Source organism: Ochlerotatus camptorhynchus, unplaced genomic scaffold (assembly GCF_037179485.1).
Source record: "Ochlerotatus camptorhynchus isolate MF236.1 unplaced genomic scaffold, CSIRO-AGI_Acam_v1.1 ptg000417l, whole genome shotgun sequence".
Lineage (NCBI taxonomy): Eukaryota > Metazoa > Arthropoda > Insecta > Diptera > Culicidae > Ochlerotatus > Ochlerotatus camptorhynchus.
In genome coordinates this window covers 400,479-421,003 of record NW_027040903.1, presented here as the reverse complement: position 1 = coordinate 421,003, position 20,525 = coordinate 400,479, and the positions used below count along the sequence as shown (strand labels likewise).

General features: G+C 40.7%; 1 protein-coding gene and 1 non-coding gene across 2 annotated transcripts in view; one reads left to right on the top strand and one right to left on the bottom strand.

Annotated features, from left to right (window-relative positions):
• Nucleotides 1–638: 638 nt before the first annotated feature.
• The window catches only part of LOC135711052 (uncharacterized), a 29,280-nt gene continuing 9,393 nt past the window's right edge, over nt 639–20,525 (top strand). The window contains exons 1-4 of the mRNA XM_065233793.1: nt 639–744; nt 805–1,353; nt 1,483–1,653; nt 10,995–11,412. Coding sequence (XP_065089865.1) covers nt 639–744; nt 805–1,353; nt 1,483–1,653; nt 10,995–11,412 — 1,244 coding nt within the window. The remainder of the gene's footprint in view (nt 745–804; nt 1,354–1,482; nt 1,654–10,994; nt 11,413–20,525) is intronic.
• On the bottom strand, nt 6,396–6,468 carry TRNAF-GAA (transfer RNA phenylalanine (anticodon GAA)). Its single transcript has one exon. It is a non-coding gene; the product is annotated as a tRNA-Phe (tRNA).

Below are 20,525 nucleotides of genomic sequence, written 5' to 3'. Positions count from 1 at the left end.
TTTTGCTATACCTTATGCATGATCCGTTACAAATGGTAAAACCCCCTCTCCATTACTCCTCAAATTCCACGTAATTTATGGATGTGCCCTAACTGTTGTTTTGGTTCTTCATTTCGGATCATCGTTTGCGTGCGGAAAGTGAATTCATCATTTGAAAGTGACCTGTGCCGGAAATATTTGAGGATAACGAGGAACATGGCAGATGATAGTGGTGTTATCCTAAGCCGGGTGAAAGCTTCGTTGCCGACCGGAGAACACCGTTGTGCAGTTGATCCAGAATGTATGTATACACAAGCGAAGCTCAATGTTGGCAATTTTAAGAGGCACATCCAATCCCATCATCCCATGGAGTACCTACTCCTTGGTCTGGGAGAGGTGGAGGTGAACAAACCGGAAGAAAAACCGGATCCATTCATTCCCGTCCGTATGACTAAGGCGAAGCTATTGGCTGGAGTAGTTAAACTGGTGTCGGTACATGGGCTTCCATTCATGTGTGCTGAATGGGATGGTCTGCAGGACCTGATAAGGCCATATTGTGATACCCTGCATGTGACCATTAACAGTCATAATATTTGCCAGTACGTGGCAGCCACCGCCGCTGGTATAGATGAGCAAATAAAAACGGAAGTGAAGGAAAAATGCTTTCGCTTAAGGCTGACATCGCATCGAAAATGCATCGTAGCGTGCTCGGATTAAACATCCAATTCATCGATAGCCCCGGTATACTCCAGAAACGGACACTTGGTAACATGATTCATACATTATAAGTTTCGATTAGTTTCTAATGTAGATATTTAATTACAGCCATAATAGAACTCCGTGAGCGTCATACAGCGGTGCATTTGAAGGAAGTCGTATTCGCTATACTCGATCGGTTTGGAATCCATCCACATCAAATCTATAGCATTACCATAGATAACGGTAAGAATATGGTAAAGATGTCTTCCTTAATCGAAAAGGAAACAGTGCCAGCAGAGGAATATGAGGGCAGTATCGAGTGCGACACGGCGGCCGGAGAAGACCTTGAAGAGCAGGACGAAGTCTTGGAAGGAATGCTTTCAGATCTGGAATCGGTGATTGGGCACACGTTGGTAACAGTTCGATGCGGAGCACATACTGCACAGCTAGTAGTAGCAGATGCTTGTAAAAGCCATCAGGCAGACCTCAAAAAGGTCACGAAAGTTGTTATCTTGTATCGCAATGCTAAGTACAAGAACTTTTTTGATATTTCTGGAGGAAAGTACCCAGTGACACCCGTACCAACTCGTTGGAATTCCAATTACTTGATGATGAGGACACTGGTGAATCAAAAGGATTTTTTCATGAAACTTGGTGAAGAATTTGAAGAGCTGAGTAAGTAACTTAATAGTGTTTGTGTAGTGTGCCAGTGGGTGGTGTGTGTGGGCGATAATCAACTGCAGCTTGTTATCAAACAATGTTAAAGTATTTAATATGTATGTTTTTTTTTCGCATTCTTTATAGATTTGATAGATCTGTGGTGTCTAATTGAAGGGTACGTGGAAGCTTTTGAGCCTCTTTATGACTGTACAATTGCAATTCAAAGCCTGAACTGCACTCTCAGCGACTTTTTCGGACACTGGATGACAGCCTTTGGACGAGTGGCATCCATTCAATCCAACATGTTTCAAAGGGGCATATTAGATGCAATGCAACGGCGAGAAACATCTCTTCTAAACAATTATGCGATGCAAGCTGCCTTATATATCGACCACAGGTACTCTTTCCGTGGTTCAGGATTATTTTCGTCACAGCAGAAGGAAAACATTATTGTAAGCAATATGTTGATAAGGTTTTAATTTCACTAATATATATTAAATTTTCAGAGCTTTCTCCTCAACGTTTTTCAAAAACTCACTACTTTGTAAATCCAGCCCATTGAGGAGCCAGTGGCTGGTCCACAACCGTCAACTTCTTCAAATGAAAACGCAGCGATCACGTCCACTAGTCGGTTCAGCCTGAATGACTTCCTTTCTCAGAGGATTGGTAGAGGAATTCAATTGGCTACGAATGTTTTGTCGCTGGAACAAAGAATAAGAAATATTCAAAACCAACCACGCAAGGATGCTGATCCAAACGGATTCAATATTATTGATTTCTGGGCCAAACAACGCTATGATGATCCGGACATTTGGAAACTGTTGATTGTAATAATGGGAGCAGCGGCTACACAATGTAGTGTGGAGCGAGATTTCAGTCAATTTAATCTAGTTTTCACTAAGGTCAGAAATCGCATCAATGGAACTAACCTGGAGAATATTCTCAAAATTAGATCAAACCAGGAACTCGTTCAAAAAGCACTAGCAAAGTCATTGGATCAAGACAAAGATTGAATTGCTTTAAGAATTAGAAAAAAAAAAACTGAGAAATATAATAAAACCATACCGTTATATATGCTTTTCTGTAAAATATCATGATTTAAGTTGGCTGTTATGCGAAATAAACTGACAATAAGGTGTATTTTAATTTGTATGTTGACCCTTTTGCATCCGAAAAGGATGCCTACTGTGTGTCAAGAAGACTTACCAACCCATTAATTTTAACGCATCACAAATACTCTAGTCTAAACGTAACGAAAAAGAATCGATTGAGTTATTGGTTTGAACAAATGTATGCATATCTAATTCATTCGTAATAGGGAATAGAAGCGAATATAATTGTCCTTGAATATGTTTGATAATGAGTTGTTCGATAGAGCTATTTGACAGTTGCGTGAAAGTGAAAGTCTCCCATACTGGACGGCTACTTGTAGCTAATTTGACATGGGCCCAAGTAAAATGCCTATCGAATTGCTTGATTTTCATGTTGGCGCCCCGCTCCATGAGCTCCCAGGTCAATGCTATGATGTCCTGTCAATTTTACGCTTGCCTGCGTATTTTAGATGCCAAACCATTTTTACTGGCATAAATGCTTGTCAACTGGGAGGGAAATGCCCCTCCACCACGTATTAGCCTTTGGGGGCTGGACCCCCTTTCCATCAGTGAACAATCTATTTTGAAAATGTGTATGGATCGTGATCATTTGCAAACTCCCCTCCCCCTTAAAGTGTCCACGTGGTATATGGACAGCCCCTTAGAGAAAAGGGATTTTTTGTAAGATGTACATGGAATTGAAAACGTTGATAGAGGCTGTAAACCTCAGTCCGACACCACGGACTTACGTTTACTAATTTATTGAAAACTATGTTAGAAAAAAAATAACAGCGAATATGATTGAAGTAGCAAATGTCTACGCAGGGGGAGGGGCGGGGGTCAAGAATCCCAAAAACTGTCTACGCAGTTAATGAACAGCAGTTCCATCGTTCAAATTTAATTGAAAATTCATCACATGGAACACAGCCTGCATAAAGCTACATTTTCAGGTGTATGAAAGAAGTGAAAAATCATTATCAGCACCAAGAATTCACTGAAAAAGAAATGATTTATCTGCCGCTCATGCTCTCCGAAAAAAAGAAATCACTGTTGCTTTTCTCGCGAAAACTGCTCTGAGCGTATAATATTCTCTCGCTTCTCACATTCTCATCTATTTCTCCTAGCAGATGAAAAATGCTGTTTCTCTTCTCAAGTAGGCGAAAATTTCGATCTCTGTTTAAGAACTTTAAAGATTTCTTAATGAGGATCGTGCAACGTAAAAGAATTCGTGCCTAGATTTACCGTTCCGATTCAAATTTCGGACGATTCAAATTTCGGACACTTTCATTTTTAATTAAATATTACAGCCAGTTAGAAACAAAGTTATAATGTTAGATAATCGTGGAGGGCACTAGTCAAAAAAATTTAAAATTTACAAGACATGTGGATCATATTCGACCGAGATAATCAACTTTTAAAAGTGTCCGAAATTCGAGTTTAAGTGTCCGAAATTTGAATCGGCACGGTATCTAGTTATAAATTCATGATTTCAATTTGATTTAACGCAAGCCAAAAAGCTCCGGTGTATCTTAAAGAAAACTAGTTTTTCAATTGACATTTTCCGTTTTCATTACTCTTTTTGCGTATTCGGTTCATGACCGAATATTCAGTTCATGACCCGATTTTGAAAGCCTCCATTTTGAAAATCTTTTCTATTGTTCTACGAAATCTTACGAAATGGTCTTATTTCTCAAATTATACCTTAAATATGAATTTTAAAGATCATTGAGAAAGAACTGGAATTACGGTTATATGACATTATTGAAAAATAAAAGCCTGATGCACGGTTTTCATCGGAACATGTTCTGGCCATATCTTTCATTTGATGATTGTTGCGTCAAATTTGGTGAAACCACTTTGCAATGGTCGTAATGACAACGATTGACCCTTTCGTAGCAATTGGAAGTTAACTGTTCTTCATTTTAAATTACGAAAGCACAGTGCAAAGTCTCGCTCCATTCAGAATACGATTTTTTCTTGGTACTAATTAATCATATTTTCGAGCAATTTTCGGACGACCTTCTTCCAGCGATTTGAAGAATAGGAAGAAAACAATTCGACATTATTCAAACCTAGCATAAAAAAGGCCAATTTTTTCTAGAAGAAAAAAAAATCAAAATATGGTTTCACGGCAAAGGTCGAGTGGTAGAAAACGTCATTTTAAACTGCTCGAATTATATGATGCATCAATCAAACCACAAACGAAGTGACAGACGGAGCGGCTCGAAAACTTTGGTAACGCATCTGCTAATGCAATTTTTCAGTGTACCACATGGCAACACCGCTACTACTGGATTGTGCCACATGGCAACACTACTTATGGATTGTAACACATGGCAACACTGGTTTGGTTCTATCTCTTTCACTCTACTCTAAACTGAAATGCATAAAAAAAATGACAAAATGATACACTCTTTGCACACTGTCAAAGATCATATTGCACACAAAATCAACTATGTTCAAATAAAAATAAAAATACTAGCCCATCTATTGGCTGATGGTACAAGCTTCTAAGAAAATTGTATTACAGCGAACCACATTATTTTAATTGATTTCTTCGCCAGTTAGTCGTCTGTCACTTCGTTTGTGATCAAACTGTCGAGCTGTTTTGGGACAACCTGCTACCAAAGATTTTATGAAAATACAGCAATAATCTTCAGATATTTCAAGCTGAGCATGAATAAAACACTACTTTCTGGAGGTTCTAGAAGAAAAAATATCCAAATATTGTTCCACAAAAACATTCGGATGGTAGGAAACATCATTGCTAACTGATCGAATCATGTGATCAATTTATTTTTACATCATAATACGCGATAGAAACCAAAATAAGTTAAAATCGGTTACATACATTTTATAAGAATTAATTATATAACTCAAATATTTCTATTAATCATATTTATTGCTGAGCAAAAAGAAAATGAAGCAATAAATTTCAGATTTGCCTACCTTAGCATAAATAGTTTCACGAAGTTCAAACATTTTTTCTTCAAAATATTGTTCTACGGAGCAGTTCTAGTGGAAGGATAAGTAATTTTTAACTGCACAATTATGTGATCCATTGTGATCCAAATGTGTTTGTTCAGCAGTGCATATGAAAATCATGCCACCATTATTGTAAATGGTTTCACTTGCAGTTCAAATCGTGTGCACATGCAGCAAGTTCGGTATTCCATATGTGAGATTTTCCTCTGGTTAACATACCATCAGGACGACACTAACTGATGCTGCTGGTCCATATTTGTGTAAGTGCTAATAGCGGGCGAGCACGTGTGCATTTCCATCTGCTGCAACGGAAATATGTTGGTACATTACATTGGATCTTTGCGCATCTCTTTCTGGATGGCATCATGCTCCCGATCACCAGAAGCGTTCCAGTGCAGCAGGAATGTGTATACTTTTTGTGAAAAGTTAGAGGATAAACTGCACGCCGAGTGATATGTTTATAACCGCAGCGTAAGAAAAGGACGGATGCGTGACATATATTTTGCTTATTTTTACTTAGTCGAATTCCGGCAGAGGCGTCAAAGCGGAAGGAATGACTCAAGCCACAAACGACAGGTGCTTCAGCCAGGGATGTATGTTTATTCGATCTATATGTATCCCCTGCATGTCTCTTTGGATGGACAGCGAAATGAGGTGGTCGTATGCCACTTGAGGAAGTGGTATTGTTTGGAATAAGAAAATTGTTTCAAGGCTAGCTCACTTGAATAAATTTAATATGGTAATATGGTCAGTCTCTACATGTTGCTCATTGTTGACTGGAAGATGCTTGAACTGCGGGGATTATTCGGTTGATAAACTAAGTGGGCTGTTGAGAATAAAAAAATCTAAAAATATTGTCTGGGTTGATCCTTCTGAGTGTTTTTAAAGCCGAAGTGATCGTGCAAACATTTGTTTTAAAATCCAGTAAAACAATCTACCCTGGAATTATGCAGATTCCTGACATCCAAAAAAGAAGACATGTGCCGAAACCCGGGATTGAACCGGGGACATTTAGATCTTCAGTCTAACGCTCTCCCAACTGAGCTATTTCGGCCGATGAGGAAAGGGGATAGACACTTGGTAATATTTTACACAGTTAACCTGATGTCTGTCTGCGAAAACGGTCAAAGTGCTGACCACCTAACAAGCCACGCCATTCATTTTTAACTCGCACTCACACACATAGCCGCAATATTAGTAGTCGGTGAAGCACAAGTGAACGGAGAAGCTACAAACGAGAGAATGAACGAAGCTATCTAACTCACTGCCCCCGACCAACCCAGCGATAACGTTCAACCCAAGCGAAAAGGCGTATACTCACATACGTACCTATGCCTACATATAAGCAAGCAATGCGATATCAAAGAATATTCCCAACCATAAACAGGCAGTCATTTATGAAATTTATTTTGGATCTGCCGCGATCGCAGCAAAAGGTAATAATCATAATCAGAAAAACATGGCTCAATGTGTGTTCTCGCGATCTGCTCCCGTGTGCGGTGGGAGATCTTCTCATATACACGCGCTCGTCTTCTCTAGATCGTATAAGGCGGTCGGTGATACAGCCCATGTGCATTTATTCAGTTAAAAAGCGATGAAGTTTGCTGAAAAAGATGAATGGAAAGATTGCCGCGGCTGATGATTCGACTTGGCCCGGCGATCAACTGTGGTCAGTTTATATCCATTTGAGCATGTATCAGACGGTTGCGGAATTGTGGCACTCGCGCGGCAACGGTGAGGGATTCATCATGGGCGGCTTTTTGAAGTCTTCAACAGCTGGTTGGTTCTGACATATTATATAGTACTAAAAGACGTGTAGATGTGTCAGGGGGTGAGGGTTAATAATTTATTGATCAAAGAAAGCTAAGCGATTATATCCGCCGCGCCGCTGCGCTGCAACGGAAAAAGCTGCGCAGAGCAGACTACTAGGATTTGCCGAGATTTTCCTGCCAGCCGCTTATGGAAGGAATGTCAAGAGCTTGTTGCACGTTGTTAATCTTTGTTAATTTATTGCGCGATGACCTGCCGACGGATCGAAACACGTATGCAATTTGCAAGCGCTTGCCAACAACATCGACAGACATGATTGTAGTAGCGTTGTCCCAACCCAACCGGTGGAAACTTAGAATTTTTTTTTATTTTATTTATTTGTACAGGCTCAACCGAAAAAACTTTACAGAGCCAAATTATCTTTTGCGTTAGACATTATTAATGTCTTAAATCTAAAGTTAAGATCTAATGTTAAAGGCATTGAACCGAGTACTCGCGGTCGTCTCGAGGTTAGTGTAGATTTACAGTTTCATGGATGGGGAGAGGGAGAAGGAGGTTTGAAATATGATTTACGATACAATTATTTCATTATTCCTAAAACATGAACTTATTTCTATTCAACTTGATATCAGCAGCGTAATTCTACTATTATTACAAATCAAACTTTAAAAATAAAAACCCATACACACACAAAATACAAACTAAACACGGGGTTGATCAAACTTGCAATCTAAGGTTAATATTCTTCAAGAAAACATATATGAGTTTCATAAACTCCAGATCGCGTCCAGCCAAAACATCCCGAACTGGAATTACGATTTTAATAAAACAGCTGTTTTATTTAAGCATTCAGCTAACAACCCAATTTCATTACTTCATTACGATTTTAAATTGGCTCACACTGGACTAACCTATCGGTCTCAAGTAAATCGATGAATGTAACCCATTCTAGCCGAAATTCTAGTCTCGGCATAATCAGTAATACGTCTCACTCAAAATTGTGTTTCAAATCCCCATATATCGCTATTGATTTTTTCCCCGGTTCCGATTTTTATGGTTCCGAAGATATGAACAAAAATGTGAATTCCAGATTCCACTGAGGAATTCGCAAAAGATTGACCTTAAATTACATTAGAATTTTACTTTAAGATCAATGGTGGACATATTAGGACCTATGAAAAAGTTCGTTATGGGGTTTCCTCTCGATTTTTCCCACATTTTTACAACTCTTATTCAGGTACAAAACGGTGAAAATGGCTGCTTCGTTCAGCACTAGAACCAACTATGACAGTCTATAACAGTGACAGCTGGTTCATGTGGTGGATTTGAAAACGCGCGAATTTCTATTGAATTTGACTTGCTTTAGACGTCCACATGAAGTGAAACAAAAACATGGTTTCTGATGTGAGAAAAGTTGTGCCACCAACGATGGCTGACCCCATTGTTTACGTACAGTCTACAATTTGTAAGTGGGTACGTGAAACTAATGATTTCTGTCTAGATACTCGGGGGTGATTTTAGATAGACACATACACTGAACCAAAACACCCGCCGCATACTGAATGATTTTTACCTCACCCAAGCCCCATGCTCATAATCTGATGATTTTAAGAAGATCGTCATTCAATTCATATTTTGACAGAATCAAGTCAAATGTATGAATATAATTTAAAATCAGCGCTATAATCATACATCAATCAAATCAAAATAGAACTAGATGTGAATGATTTGCATACATAAACTTTTCAACTCATCAGTCTTGTAATGGAAGAAAATCAGATCGTATTTAAATGATGCCCATATCTATTTAGTTGGCTTAATAGAGGTATTTGCTTTTCAGAAATATTATTGAAATAAATAATTACACAACCATTTCAATCAGTTATAAGCATTACTAAGTAAAATTTTGTTAATTTGATAATAAGTACGAAAACAATTGGTCACTAATCAATAGAAACGAAAAAAAATGCTTCTTTTCTACTGTTGAGATAACATGAGTCATCTCTAATGAAATGGATGTATAATTAAATGTTTCTATAATATTTAAATAAAAAATAAGATAATTATTACTATTGACATGTACTTTATTTAACACCTTACCTGGAAATATGTAAAAGGTAAATGCATACTCCTAATTTCCATTAAAAATGGAACCAAATCCAACATTTAATGAATTTTGATACACTGGAACTATTTTAAATAAGTAAAAATATCACTGTGCTCAGAAAACGCAGCTCTTAAGATGATGTATAAAAACCGATACATATTTTAAAATTAAAGAACCAAATGGTCATAAATGACTTTTGACTTCGATATCGATGATCATCCCCGTTAAAGAATTTCATCAAGCAATTACCTCAGCATAATCTTGGTTGTGATGTACAACGTGTGGAGAACTTAATACATCCTGCGTCTCATTGGATCCAATTCTGCCGCTTGGTTCAGCATTACACAATACACATTACCATCACAAGAACCATCTTCTTCAGCACAACTATCTCCTTCTTCTGGATCTTCAGATGATGTTCTGGGGTCCAAGATACCGGGTTCAGGCGGAACCACTTCTGAGAAAGTCATGAGATTTACATCCTGGCGCGGCAGAGCATGTCCGCCTGAAGTTGACGGGTTTAGGATGCGAACCTTGTTCATCATTGATGTCGTCCGTGATCTGGAACACGTAAACTGCGTTAAAAAAAAAAATGATTCGAACTATAAGTTTTTTTTTTCAATCAACCTTAATAATGTTTTATTTTGATATAACAAATAATAACTATACAATATATAATTATCAAATTCAGGCTAGGTCTTAATTGTCAAATTAGCTTTATCTCGTTAATAATTAGGGAAGGTCCATTAATTATGTCACGCAAATTTGGCCCATTTTCAACCCCCCCTCCCCCCTTTGTCACATTTTTTATATGGACCTTAATTGTTTTTTGTAAGGCTCGTCACAATTTCCAAAACCCCCCTCCCCCCCTAAAAGTGTGACATAATTAATGGATGATCCCTTAATGGCAGATAGAAAGTTACCGGTAAAACCTGCTATTCGAGTATAGAGTAATTATTGGCTCCCTTGGACTATTTTCGGCAACTGAAATTTAAACGTTAATTCCAGCTCGAATTCCAGTGAATAATCTCATCAGACATATTTTTAAATGCATTTAAACGGTTCTTAGTGAATCTGTTGCAATTGTTTTTAAATTTTAACGACTAAGTCATCATGCCAGGTTTTTCACAGAATAAACACACTCGCGCAGTCACAATACTGTTTGTTCGCCACCATTTGCTAACTGATATGAAGAATAACCGAAAGATGATGATAAACCTGAAATAGAATGATTTTCATAAAGGGGCTATGAATAAATATATTCGTTTTGGTTCATGATGAAAAGCATATGCAATGTGCCTGTTAATATGTGACTGATTATCGGATGACATAGAAAAAACATTATTTTGAAATGTAAACAAAAATAACATATTGCTCATCATAAAATCATTCAACTTGATTGTCATTCAATCTCAGGAATCATTAGTTTTGCTTTACGCTGAATGAGATTTCATTCAACGGGCGGCGGGTGTTTTGGTTCAGTGTAGGCACACATATCAAAATTCTAGAGCAATATTTGAAAAGGACCTATGTTTTTTTTTTATCAGATGGTATAGTAGTTTGCTTAAGTGTGCTGGAACGCGCAAAAATTGGTCAACTTCAAATTGGTGCATTTCTGGTATAAAAAATCTGAAATGCTGCATTTGGAAGTTGAGTGTATATACAATGGTTGCTATGATGAGTTTTCACCGTTTGCTCTCCAGTTTTCAAAATGACGTCCAAGCAGCGTGTCAAAAATTTGTTCGCGCAGCAAGTGAATCCGACGTTCTCACACGCCAAATTGGCAAAATTGCTGGATGTGGCCAAATCGACCGTGACAAACGTTTTAATAGTGTTTGGAGAGCGTCTGTCGACCACCAGGAAGCCTGGAAGCGGCGGCAATCGTAATCCGGACGTGGCAGTGACGACGAAGAAGTTGGCGGTGAAATATAAGCGGAATCCTAACCTCTCCATTCGGGACGTCGCTGGCAAGCTCAATGTCTCCCATACTACTGTGCAGCGGGCCAAGAAACGAGCCGGGTTGTCGACGTTTAAGAAGGTGAAGGTGGCGAAACGAGATCACAAACAAAACACGTCGGCAAAGCAGCGGTCCCGAAATCTGTTTACGAATCTGCTCACAAAGTTCGACTGTGTCGGCATGGACGACGAAACTTATGTGAAGGCGGATTTCAGGCAGCTTCCGGGACAGGAGTTTTATACCGAAAAGGGAAGGTGGCTGAAATTTTCAAAACCATCAAACTATCGAAGTTCCCGAAAAAAAATATTTCGTCTGGCAAGCCGTTCTGTTCTAAAAAGCGGCATTTTCATTACTACTCGCTTCCTCACTTAATATTACGGCGAAGTGTAAGGATTTTGAGAAAATAAAGTTAACTTTTCGCATAGTAATTCCTATGTAAACTTCAAAGTTCCAGACACAAATTCAAATTTTGGGAGAATGGTCAGAACGTACATCAGACTGAAGGGTGAAGCTAGGCGGATTAGACTTGCCATCAACGCATCAAAGACAAAATACATGAAAGGATGGGAGATCTAGGGAAGACAATGTTAGCCTCCCACCCCGAGTTCAGATTGACGGTGACGAAATCGAGGTGGTCGATGAGTTCGTGTTTTTGGGCTCACTGGTGACCACCGAAAATGATACCAGCAGAGAAATTCAAAGACGCATTATGGCAGGGATTCGTGCCTACTTTGGACTCCGGAGGACGCTCCGCCGCACGAAGTTGACTGTCTACAAGACGCTGATTAGACCGGTGGTCCTCTAGGGTCACGAGACCTGGACTATGCTCGTGGAGGACCAACGCGCCCTTGGTGTTTTCGAACGGAGGTGTTGCGTACCATCTACGGTGGAGTACATATGGATGACGGAACGTGGAGGAGGCGAATGAACCACGAATTGCACCAGCTGCTGGGAGAACCATCCATCGTCCATATTGCAAAAATTGGGCGACTACGGTGGGCTGGGCACGTCGTAAGAATGCCGTACGACGACCCAGTGAAAATGGTTCTAGAAAGCGACCCAACAGGAACAATAAGAAGAGGCGCGCAGCGGGCAAGGTGGATCGACCAAGTTGTAGGTGACCTGCGGACCCTTCGCAGACTACGAGGCTGGCGAACTGTGGCCATGGATCGAGTAGAGTGGAGACGACTTCTTCGGACAGCGGAGGACAACAAGGCCTTAGCCTGATTGGTAAGGTAAGTACCTGGTAGGCATGCATACTGCAACTAGGTAGTGGTCAGAATCTATGTTCGCACTGCGGACCTGCGGACGTTGATAATGTCGGAGAAGAATTTCCCGTCGATTAGAACGTGATCGATTTGGTTTTCTGTGTGTTGGTCAGGTGATCTCCAGGTGGCTTTGTGGATATCCTTGCAGGAGAAAAAGGTACTTCGAACTACCATACCCCGAGAGGCTGCAAAGTTCACGCATCGTTGGCCGTTGTCGTTCGATGCGGCATGCAGGCTGTTTGGCCCGATTGCCGGTCTATACATTGCCTCCCGTCCTACCTGAGCGTTCATTTCGCCGATGACGATTTTGACGTCCCGTTGCGAACAGCCGTCGTACACCTGCTCCAGCTGCGCATAGAACGCTTCTTTCTCGTTTTCGGGTCTCCCTTCGTGTGGGCAGTGCACGTTGATGATGATGTAGTTGAAGAAACGGCCCTTAATCCTCAACTTGCACATCCTCGCGTTGATCGGCTGCCAACCAATCACGCGTTGGCGCATCTTACCCAGCACTACAAAGCTGGTTTTCAGCTCGTTGGTGGTGCCAGAAAGTAACCGCTCGATGCCCGCTTTTCCATACCTTTTGTCCCGTCCAGCAAAGTTCCTGCAGTGCTACGACTTCGAAGTTGCGTGGTTGAAGTTCGTCATAGATTAACCTATCGCAGCCCGGGAAGCCGAGCGATTTGCAGTTCCATGTTCCGAGTTTCCAATCGTGTAGGTCTGTGCCGATTGTTCCGATCAGTATTTCTTTCTTCAGTTTTTGCAACTTTGTTTTTTTAAGGCGGCTTGTTGGGCCTGCCACAACCCCCTGTCTCGCCGGGGGACCATCGTGCACAGCTCTGTTTAGAGTCCCACGCTGGCACTAGGACGGTGATCAGCCGCTCCTAACATGGAGAACAGACGCCGTTTTGAGCCGCACCTCCATGGTGAACAGACGCTCGGGTTTGGTGTGAGCAATGTTTCATTGAAATCGGAAGGGTTCGAGACAGAATTGACATATTTTTTAGCATTTTGGGCTGGAAATGCTCCTATGGGAATTTGGAAAGTGAACCATATTGACCATATTTATAATATTTGATAGAACGCTATTGATTATTCTTGCAAGGGGTCCTTATTGATCCATTGTCCGAAATATCCTTGTGGTGGAAACTGGTTCTATGCTGGCCATATGGCTCTATGAATGATGTTTTGAGTACCATTGATCATATTTCGGTGAGTAGGTGTGATTTGATGTGCCGCTTGTTATGATTAAAATAGATATCGAATATGACCATATAGAACCATAATCTGGATTATCCTAAGCTGTTCAATGAGACAAGTTCAATCAAACCAGTAAAAAAATAAACCAGTTAAAGACATAAAAAAATCGTTAAAAATTACAAAAGATAGGAATTAAACATAGCGAAAAGTGTGATTTAGCTTTGGTGCTCAAAGCGTTATGCAGGTTTTTACTGATTCAAACAACAAAGCGTCATTAAACTTTGTTTAATTTCCATTTGCGGTAAATACATAAGCACACAGAATTCCCTAAGCGAGCTGGAGCAGTGACACCAAAAAAAAAATGGTACAACATAAACCACGGCTCATCGTTCATGCAATGATGAATTACCTCGTAGATGTCGCTGTCGTGATTTTTGAGATTTAATTTACAGCGACACATGGCAGAGCAGAGGCACCAGCCACAGAAGCATAGAGGCAAGCATGCTGGGTTTCTCTTCTATTCCAGATTATCGTTATTATTATTATTATTATTATTATTATTAGTTGATGGTATGTTTGTTGAAGGTTCGAGGTTGTTTGCCTTCTTTTCCTGCACTTTCTTGATGGGTTTAAATTGGATAAACAACATTAAACGAAAACTGAGGCAAGCAGAAAGCGAAAGGATTATGGAGAAAATATGAGTTTGGCTGGGATCTAGTTAATTTCAGCTCATATCCCTGCGCGTGTGCTTCAAATTCCACCAAACAAAGCGAAGCATATTTTGATTGAGTTCAGCGAACCGTTAGGTTCTCTTAGAGGAAAGTGCCTATCGATGGATGACCCGCCACACGACGGAATCGATTGACAAATAACCCATAAAACCTCACACCACGACACGAGTAGGTAGGTAGTAAGCCAGACAGAGTGTCTCGTTCGCGTGTGGCCTTAGGGCGAGGGGTCTATCGTTGTCGATCGTAAATTTCTCTATCGAATGCGTGAATAGATTTAGGTTGATGTTGAGTCGGAACGGTAGGCGCTTCGCTGATGAAGCGGAGCTGGGCATAGGGGAACGCCGGCCAAATCCTAGTCATCGAATGCATATAATCTAGGTTCGGCTAGGTATGAGGGTATATTCAAAATACAGATGCATAAGCCTATGCATCATCTCTTCAAGGGCATGCTCTCAATCACGGCTCGGGAGTGCATCGCAGGAAGAGCAAAAAAGTGAAACCAAGAGGCTGGCGGCGCATTGTTTTCCATTTAAATTTAATTATATTTGTATTTCTGACACTGTATGATATGGGAGAGTTCCCCTCTCCGAAATTCGAATACTTTTTTTCGACCCAAAAATCCCAGGCAATCCGCTGTGTTTTGTGACGGATTTAATTATAGCGGACAGAGTTTTCAATTTGTCAAACGATTGTCTTTCCGGTAGGTCTCCATTACTCAGTGGGTGTAACAACTAGAACTTCCGTTGCAGCGGGAGTTGATAGAATTACGTGCTAACTGAGTCAAATTGAAGTGTTTGTGGCTATGGCGTGTCGAATGTATGGTATGTGCTATACAAAGGCAGCGATATCTTTTTTCGAAGCTATTCTAACGGAATTGGAAATATATTTAAAGAATAAAATTGGGGAATGTTTTGATGACTCCGAGCCTAAACAATTTTTAGCAAGCGTAACGCCATGTTCACGTTTTCTGGAATAGTGGACAGCATTCTCGATTTGCTTAACATCTCTAATCCTCTAAGGAACATCATTAATATGATGTTTCCAATCGTGAACCCTCTTCTGAAGCAACTAGCTTACAAGTGGCCCCTCCTTGCTTCGATCGTATCCTTCGATGGATAGTTTTCCAAAAAACCATACGGTATCTCTCCTACAATGGAATTGTAGAAGCATTTTTCCGAAACTAGACGTGTTTAAATTCTTACTAAGCAACCTGAATTGTGATGTTTTTGCTCTCTGCGAAACATGGCTTTCTCTAGACATGAATCTTTTTCTTCACAGCTTTAAAATTGTCCTTCTCGATCGTGTAGACTCCTATGGGGGTATGCTCTTGGGGATTGATAAACGTCACTCGTTTTACAGAATTGTCCTTCCTGCAGTGTCGGGTGTTGAAATTGTCGCATGCCAGGTGAATGTTCGAGGTAAAATCCTCAATATTGCCTCGCTATACATCCCTCCGAGAACGGCTGTTTCTCATCGAGCTTTATCGGATATATCCTCAGTGTTACCTGAGCCGCGGTTGATCTCAGGGGATTTTAATTCCCACGGTACAGGCGGGGGAGAGCTGTGCGATGACAATCGCTCAACCATCATCTATGACCTATGCGATAATTTTAACATGACTAGCTAAACCTCCAGCAAAAGAGAGCAGATTGGATTTGTCACTTTGTTCGAACTCACTATCATTGGATTGCATATGGGAGGTAATCCAAGACCCCTATGGTACTGATCATTTGCCCATCAAAGTCTCGATCTCTAATGGCTCATCTTCGCAACATCCAATCAACATCGCATACGTTCTCACGAGAAACATCGATTGGGAAAAATACACGAACGCGATCCGTGGCGGCTCAGCATCGGTCGACGTTTTCTCTTCTCTGGATGAGTACTCCTTATCGTGCCTCATCGTGGATTGCGCGCTTTAAGCACAAACGAAGCCAGTTCCTAGTGGTTTCATTCGTAAACGTCCTCCCACTGTGTGGTGAGACAAATAATGCATCGACACGAATAATGAGAAGTCCGCCGCGTTTAAACAACTTCGTAAGCACGGTTCCATCGAATACTTTGAGCTGAAACGATTGTTCTGCCCAGCAACAACTCACCAGCACGAGACTCCTTGAACTGTGTCTCAGAGTCGGTGCACTACTGGACAAACTGGAGGGGCTCCGCGGATGAAAAGGCACTCAAGCTTGCAATTAAACTGAAACACAATGCGGATCAATTTAAACACTGTATTTTCTCCAATTACCGATAGTGTGGATTGTGTGGTGTTGTGTTCGATTTTCTTGGCACATACCCTTGATGACGATGGCGACTATGACGACTGCAGACCACCGCTCGGTGAAATTCCGATACAATTCCGACAATGGCAGACGAAGCAAGGCTGACCGAACGTCGGCTGTAGTGCGATGGCGGGTTGGTTTTACCGGGGCTGGTATAGCGGTTTGTGGAGATGGTTCCGATGCACAGGCGGTTCCTTCTGGCGAAGCCGGTCGACGACGGCAAGGCCGCCCTCTGTCGAACCGGGAAGGGAAATTCTTCTTGGCGTTTAGGGCCTTCAGCCCGAGAACGATGTCCTTTACGTTTAGTTCAAGGTAACTAAATGTCACCTAGACCGTAGCGTGCAATGGCGGTTGTCATATGTAGCTTAAATCATTTACACCACTGTAAGAATTGAACTTACTAAATTTGCCGATAAGACAGAAAAAATGCATATCATGCAATTGCACTCACGTCAGTAGCGTTCACTTCTACCATAGCCTTGACAAACAGAATTATTCATTTACCTTTCCTACACCCAGAACAGCGAACCCGAATGCGCGGAACATGTTACATCTTTCAATACGCTAATAGCCTAGCAAGCACATTGACACCAATGAATAGAAACATAGAATTGTCACACCGTTATAGGCATCTCACTTTGCCTACAGTAATTAAATATAAATCACACCATGCCAATGCAACAAATTATAAAATGTATTATGACAACAACTCCGTATATAAACCCCAGCAGTTGATTAATAAAGACAGATACTTTCGATCAAAGAATCACTTTGGATTGCGATCCTCTCCTGCCCAACTTGGGATACACAGGTTTGGACACCGCTAAAAGGAAAAGAAATTCCCCAAGGTTCTGCGATCCTCTTCTGCCCTCTGGGATAAACAGATGAGGACACCGCATCCATTCCTTGATTATGCCGCGAGCCTGCATACATGTAAAAGGGCATAATACGGTCCTTGACTCGCCAACCAGAAAACCATTTGATTGGTTGCAAAAGAAAGGTCCTGAATCAGCTGAATTGGTGATTTACACTTCACCTTGATTCACTACTCGCACTGTATTCTGTTAAAAGGTATTCCACAGACACTTCTGGTCTACACGCTCGCCTGAAGTGCACGATGGCCGTTCTCTAAGCATCGCAGAACCCTTCAGCATCACCCGTGACTCCGTGTCACTATTTTGCCGCGGCCATGCGTGCCTTATTCAGCAGTCGGCCGTTAAGCATGGCCGTATCGTCTGCCCAGTGGGTTTCACCGCAAGTGTTACACAAATTTATTTGAATGCTCGATCACATGGTGCATATTTAAAATATTGTATTGGACCTTTGTAACAGAACGGTTACAAAGCGGTACACAGCGCTGGAGGAAAAACTCAAGAGCTTGATCAAGGCCAAAAAAACGCGGCTACTGGCGTCGGTTCGTCGCAGGGTTAACATGAGATACTTCCATGAAAACGCTCTGGAATGTCGACAGGGGAATGCGTAACGCGCCATTGTCGATCAATGAGGACTAGGAGTAATCTAACAGATTGGTTTTTGATTTTGCGCGCAAAGTTTGCCCTGATTCGGTTCCGGTCCGAAACATCACTCGCGATATGTACGTCGGTGGAAAAGAATGGACTCCCCGTTTTCGATGGTTGAATTATCAATTGCTCTTCTTTCATGCAACAACTTGGCTCCAGGAAAAGATCGAATCAATAGTTGCCCTCATCGGGTACCAGTGGTTGCGGCAGATGTCGCGGTGAGTACAACTTTGAGGACAAATTGCGGCTAGGCGAGACACCGTACAATGCGCTTTGAGAGTCGCGAAGTTTTCCCCACTCGGGAGAAGGAAATTTAACATGATAGAGCAATTTCCCTACGAATTCGCAAATCTTCTCTTATTTTTTAAAAGGGCATATAGAAAAATATCAGAAAATGTTTACTAGAAAACTGTTTGTCCGATCGGTTTGGTTTTTTTGGCAATATTTCAGGTAATAGATGAGAATATTTTTCAAAAATATGCACTCTAATAAAAATAAGCCAATTTTTCTTAAATTTCAAATAAACTCTTAAAAACATTTTTTCTTAAAACAAAGGACTTTTTGTATTTTTTTTATATGTTGATATGTTTCAGGGGACGAAAAATTCCATCTATTTCACTAAAGGTCAAGATGAAGAAATAATGGGCAAAAAAGTTATGATTTTTCAAAAAACTCAAGTTTTTCGAAAAATATCCAAAACATGGTTAAATTACTTTTTCGACTTTATATAATGAAAGTAAACCAAATTTACAGGGGGAGGTAGCTCATCGATTCTTCCGGTTCGCCTCCTAGCATCGTGCTATAAGGTACCAGGCGATAACCAGGGTAGTTGATCGATAGCTCGATGACGTCATTTCGTTGGCGTCTGCAATGGGAAATTCTCATAGCAGGCGTTGACGATGGGACGTTGTCGAGTTGTTGAATAGCAACTATAGTGGTAACTCACCGATTACCTGTCGATCTGCCAAATTTGGAAAGACGTCTGCATTGAATTGTTTCATATAATAATATTCCGCCCACTATATCACAAGAAATTGCGAGTAGCTGAGTGGAATGGAGATAAGTTAAGCATTGGGTACAGGACCAAGTCTCCCCTGAGTGGTGCCAGAAGATGAGCGCAATAGAATCATCAAGTTGCCATAAGGCACGGAATGAGACTATTGCATGGCTGGGTAGTCAAAGTCTTCAATTCGTTAGTCATTTCAGGTGGATTAGAACAGGTTTAGGTTTAGGGTGGGTGTTGGCCATATTTGGATTTTTCAAATATAATCCTAAATAGGACCTAGACTATTTAATACACTAGTAACCTCAACTTCTGTCACAATGTTTCATTGTGACTAATCAACACTCAATGGGTAAAATATCAAATTTGCGGTAAATTTGAAAAAAGGGAACTTGGAGTGTAGAGCGCACTGCCCACTGGACGATTCTGAAGCCTGACCAAGTGAGTGGGTTACGGGTTTATTTGATTGTACGTCATTTCCAAGTTATATATAGATACATTCATACCATTGACATTTTTTATTTGAGATAAGACAGAGACAGGATGCGGAGGGCCCGCTTAGGGGGAGCGTAACCCATGTTATGGCTTCCATTTATTAAATAGTTCAGATAGGCTGGAAATGATAGGTTCATGGTGAGAAAATGTACCATATGGTGCCCGTTCATTGATCAAAATTAGGTTCAAATCGTCAGGCTCTGCCCTGGAATAAGGGGATTGACGATGATTTGTCAAGTTTCATTTTGCATTTGCATATAATTGTAAGTTTAGGTTTGCTTTTGTAATTGTAAGATAGATAGTTTGCCTCAATTGAAACATTGAGTTGTATAAATTTGACGAATCATACCTCTAAAATAGTAGTAGTTACAGTGCCGCATTATCCACAACCACTGCCTGCAACTAATGTTGGAGGGGTTGGAAATGATCCCGAAACTAACGCTAATTCATTGCACTTTGAGTAATAAAGTAGTTTTATTTATTTTCCTACTAATCTATCTACACACTTAGTTTTTTCTACCTAGCTCGGCTATGCGGGTCTTGGTGGGGAGGGTTTCGCTAAGATCTCGGCGGGAGTGACATTTGATTGAGGTCTCGGATAATGCCTTTTCTAATAATCTGCCTACGTTTCTTTTCTTTGTTATCTACTTTATACCCTTTTTATTTTTCTGCTCTTCTTTCCTCTTCTCTTCTTTTGTTTTGTTTGTTTACATATAACTAATACTAATACCTCCTTGTTTTCTCTCTAATTTGTCTACTATGTCCCACCATCACGATGAGAGAT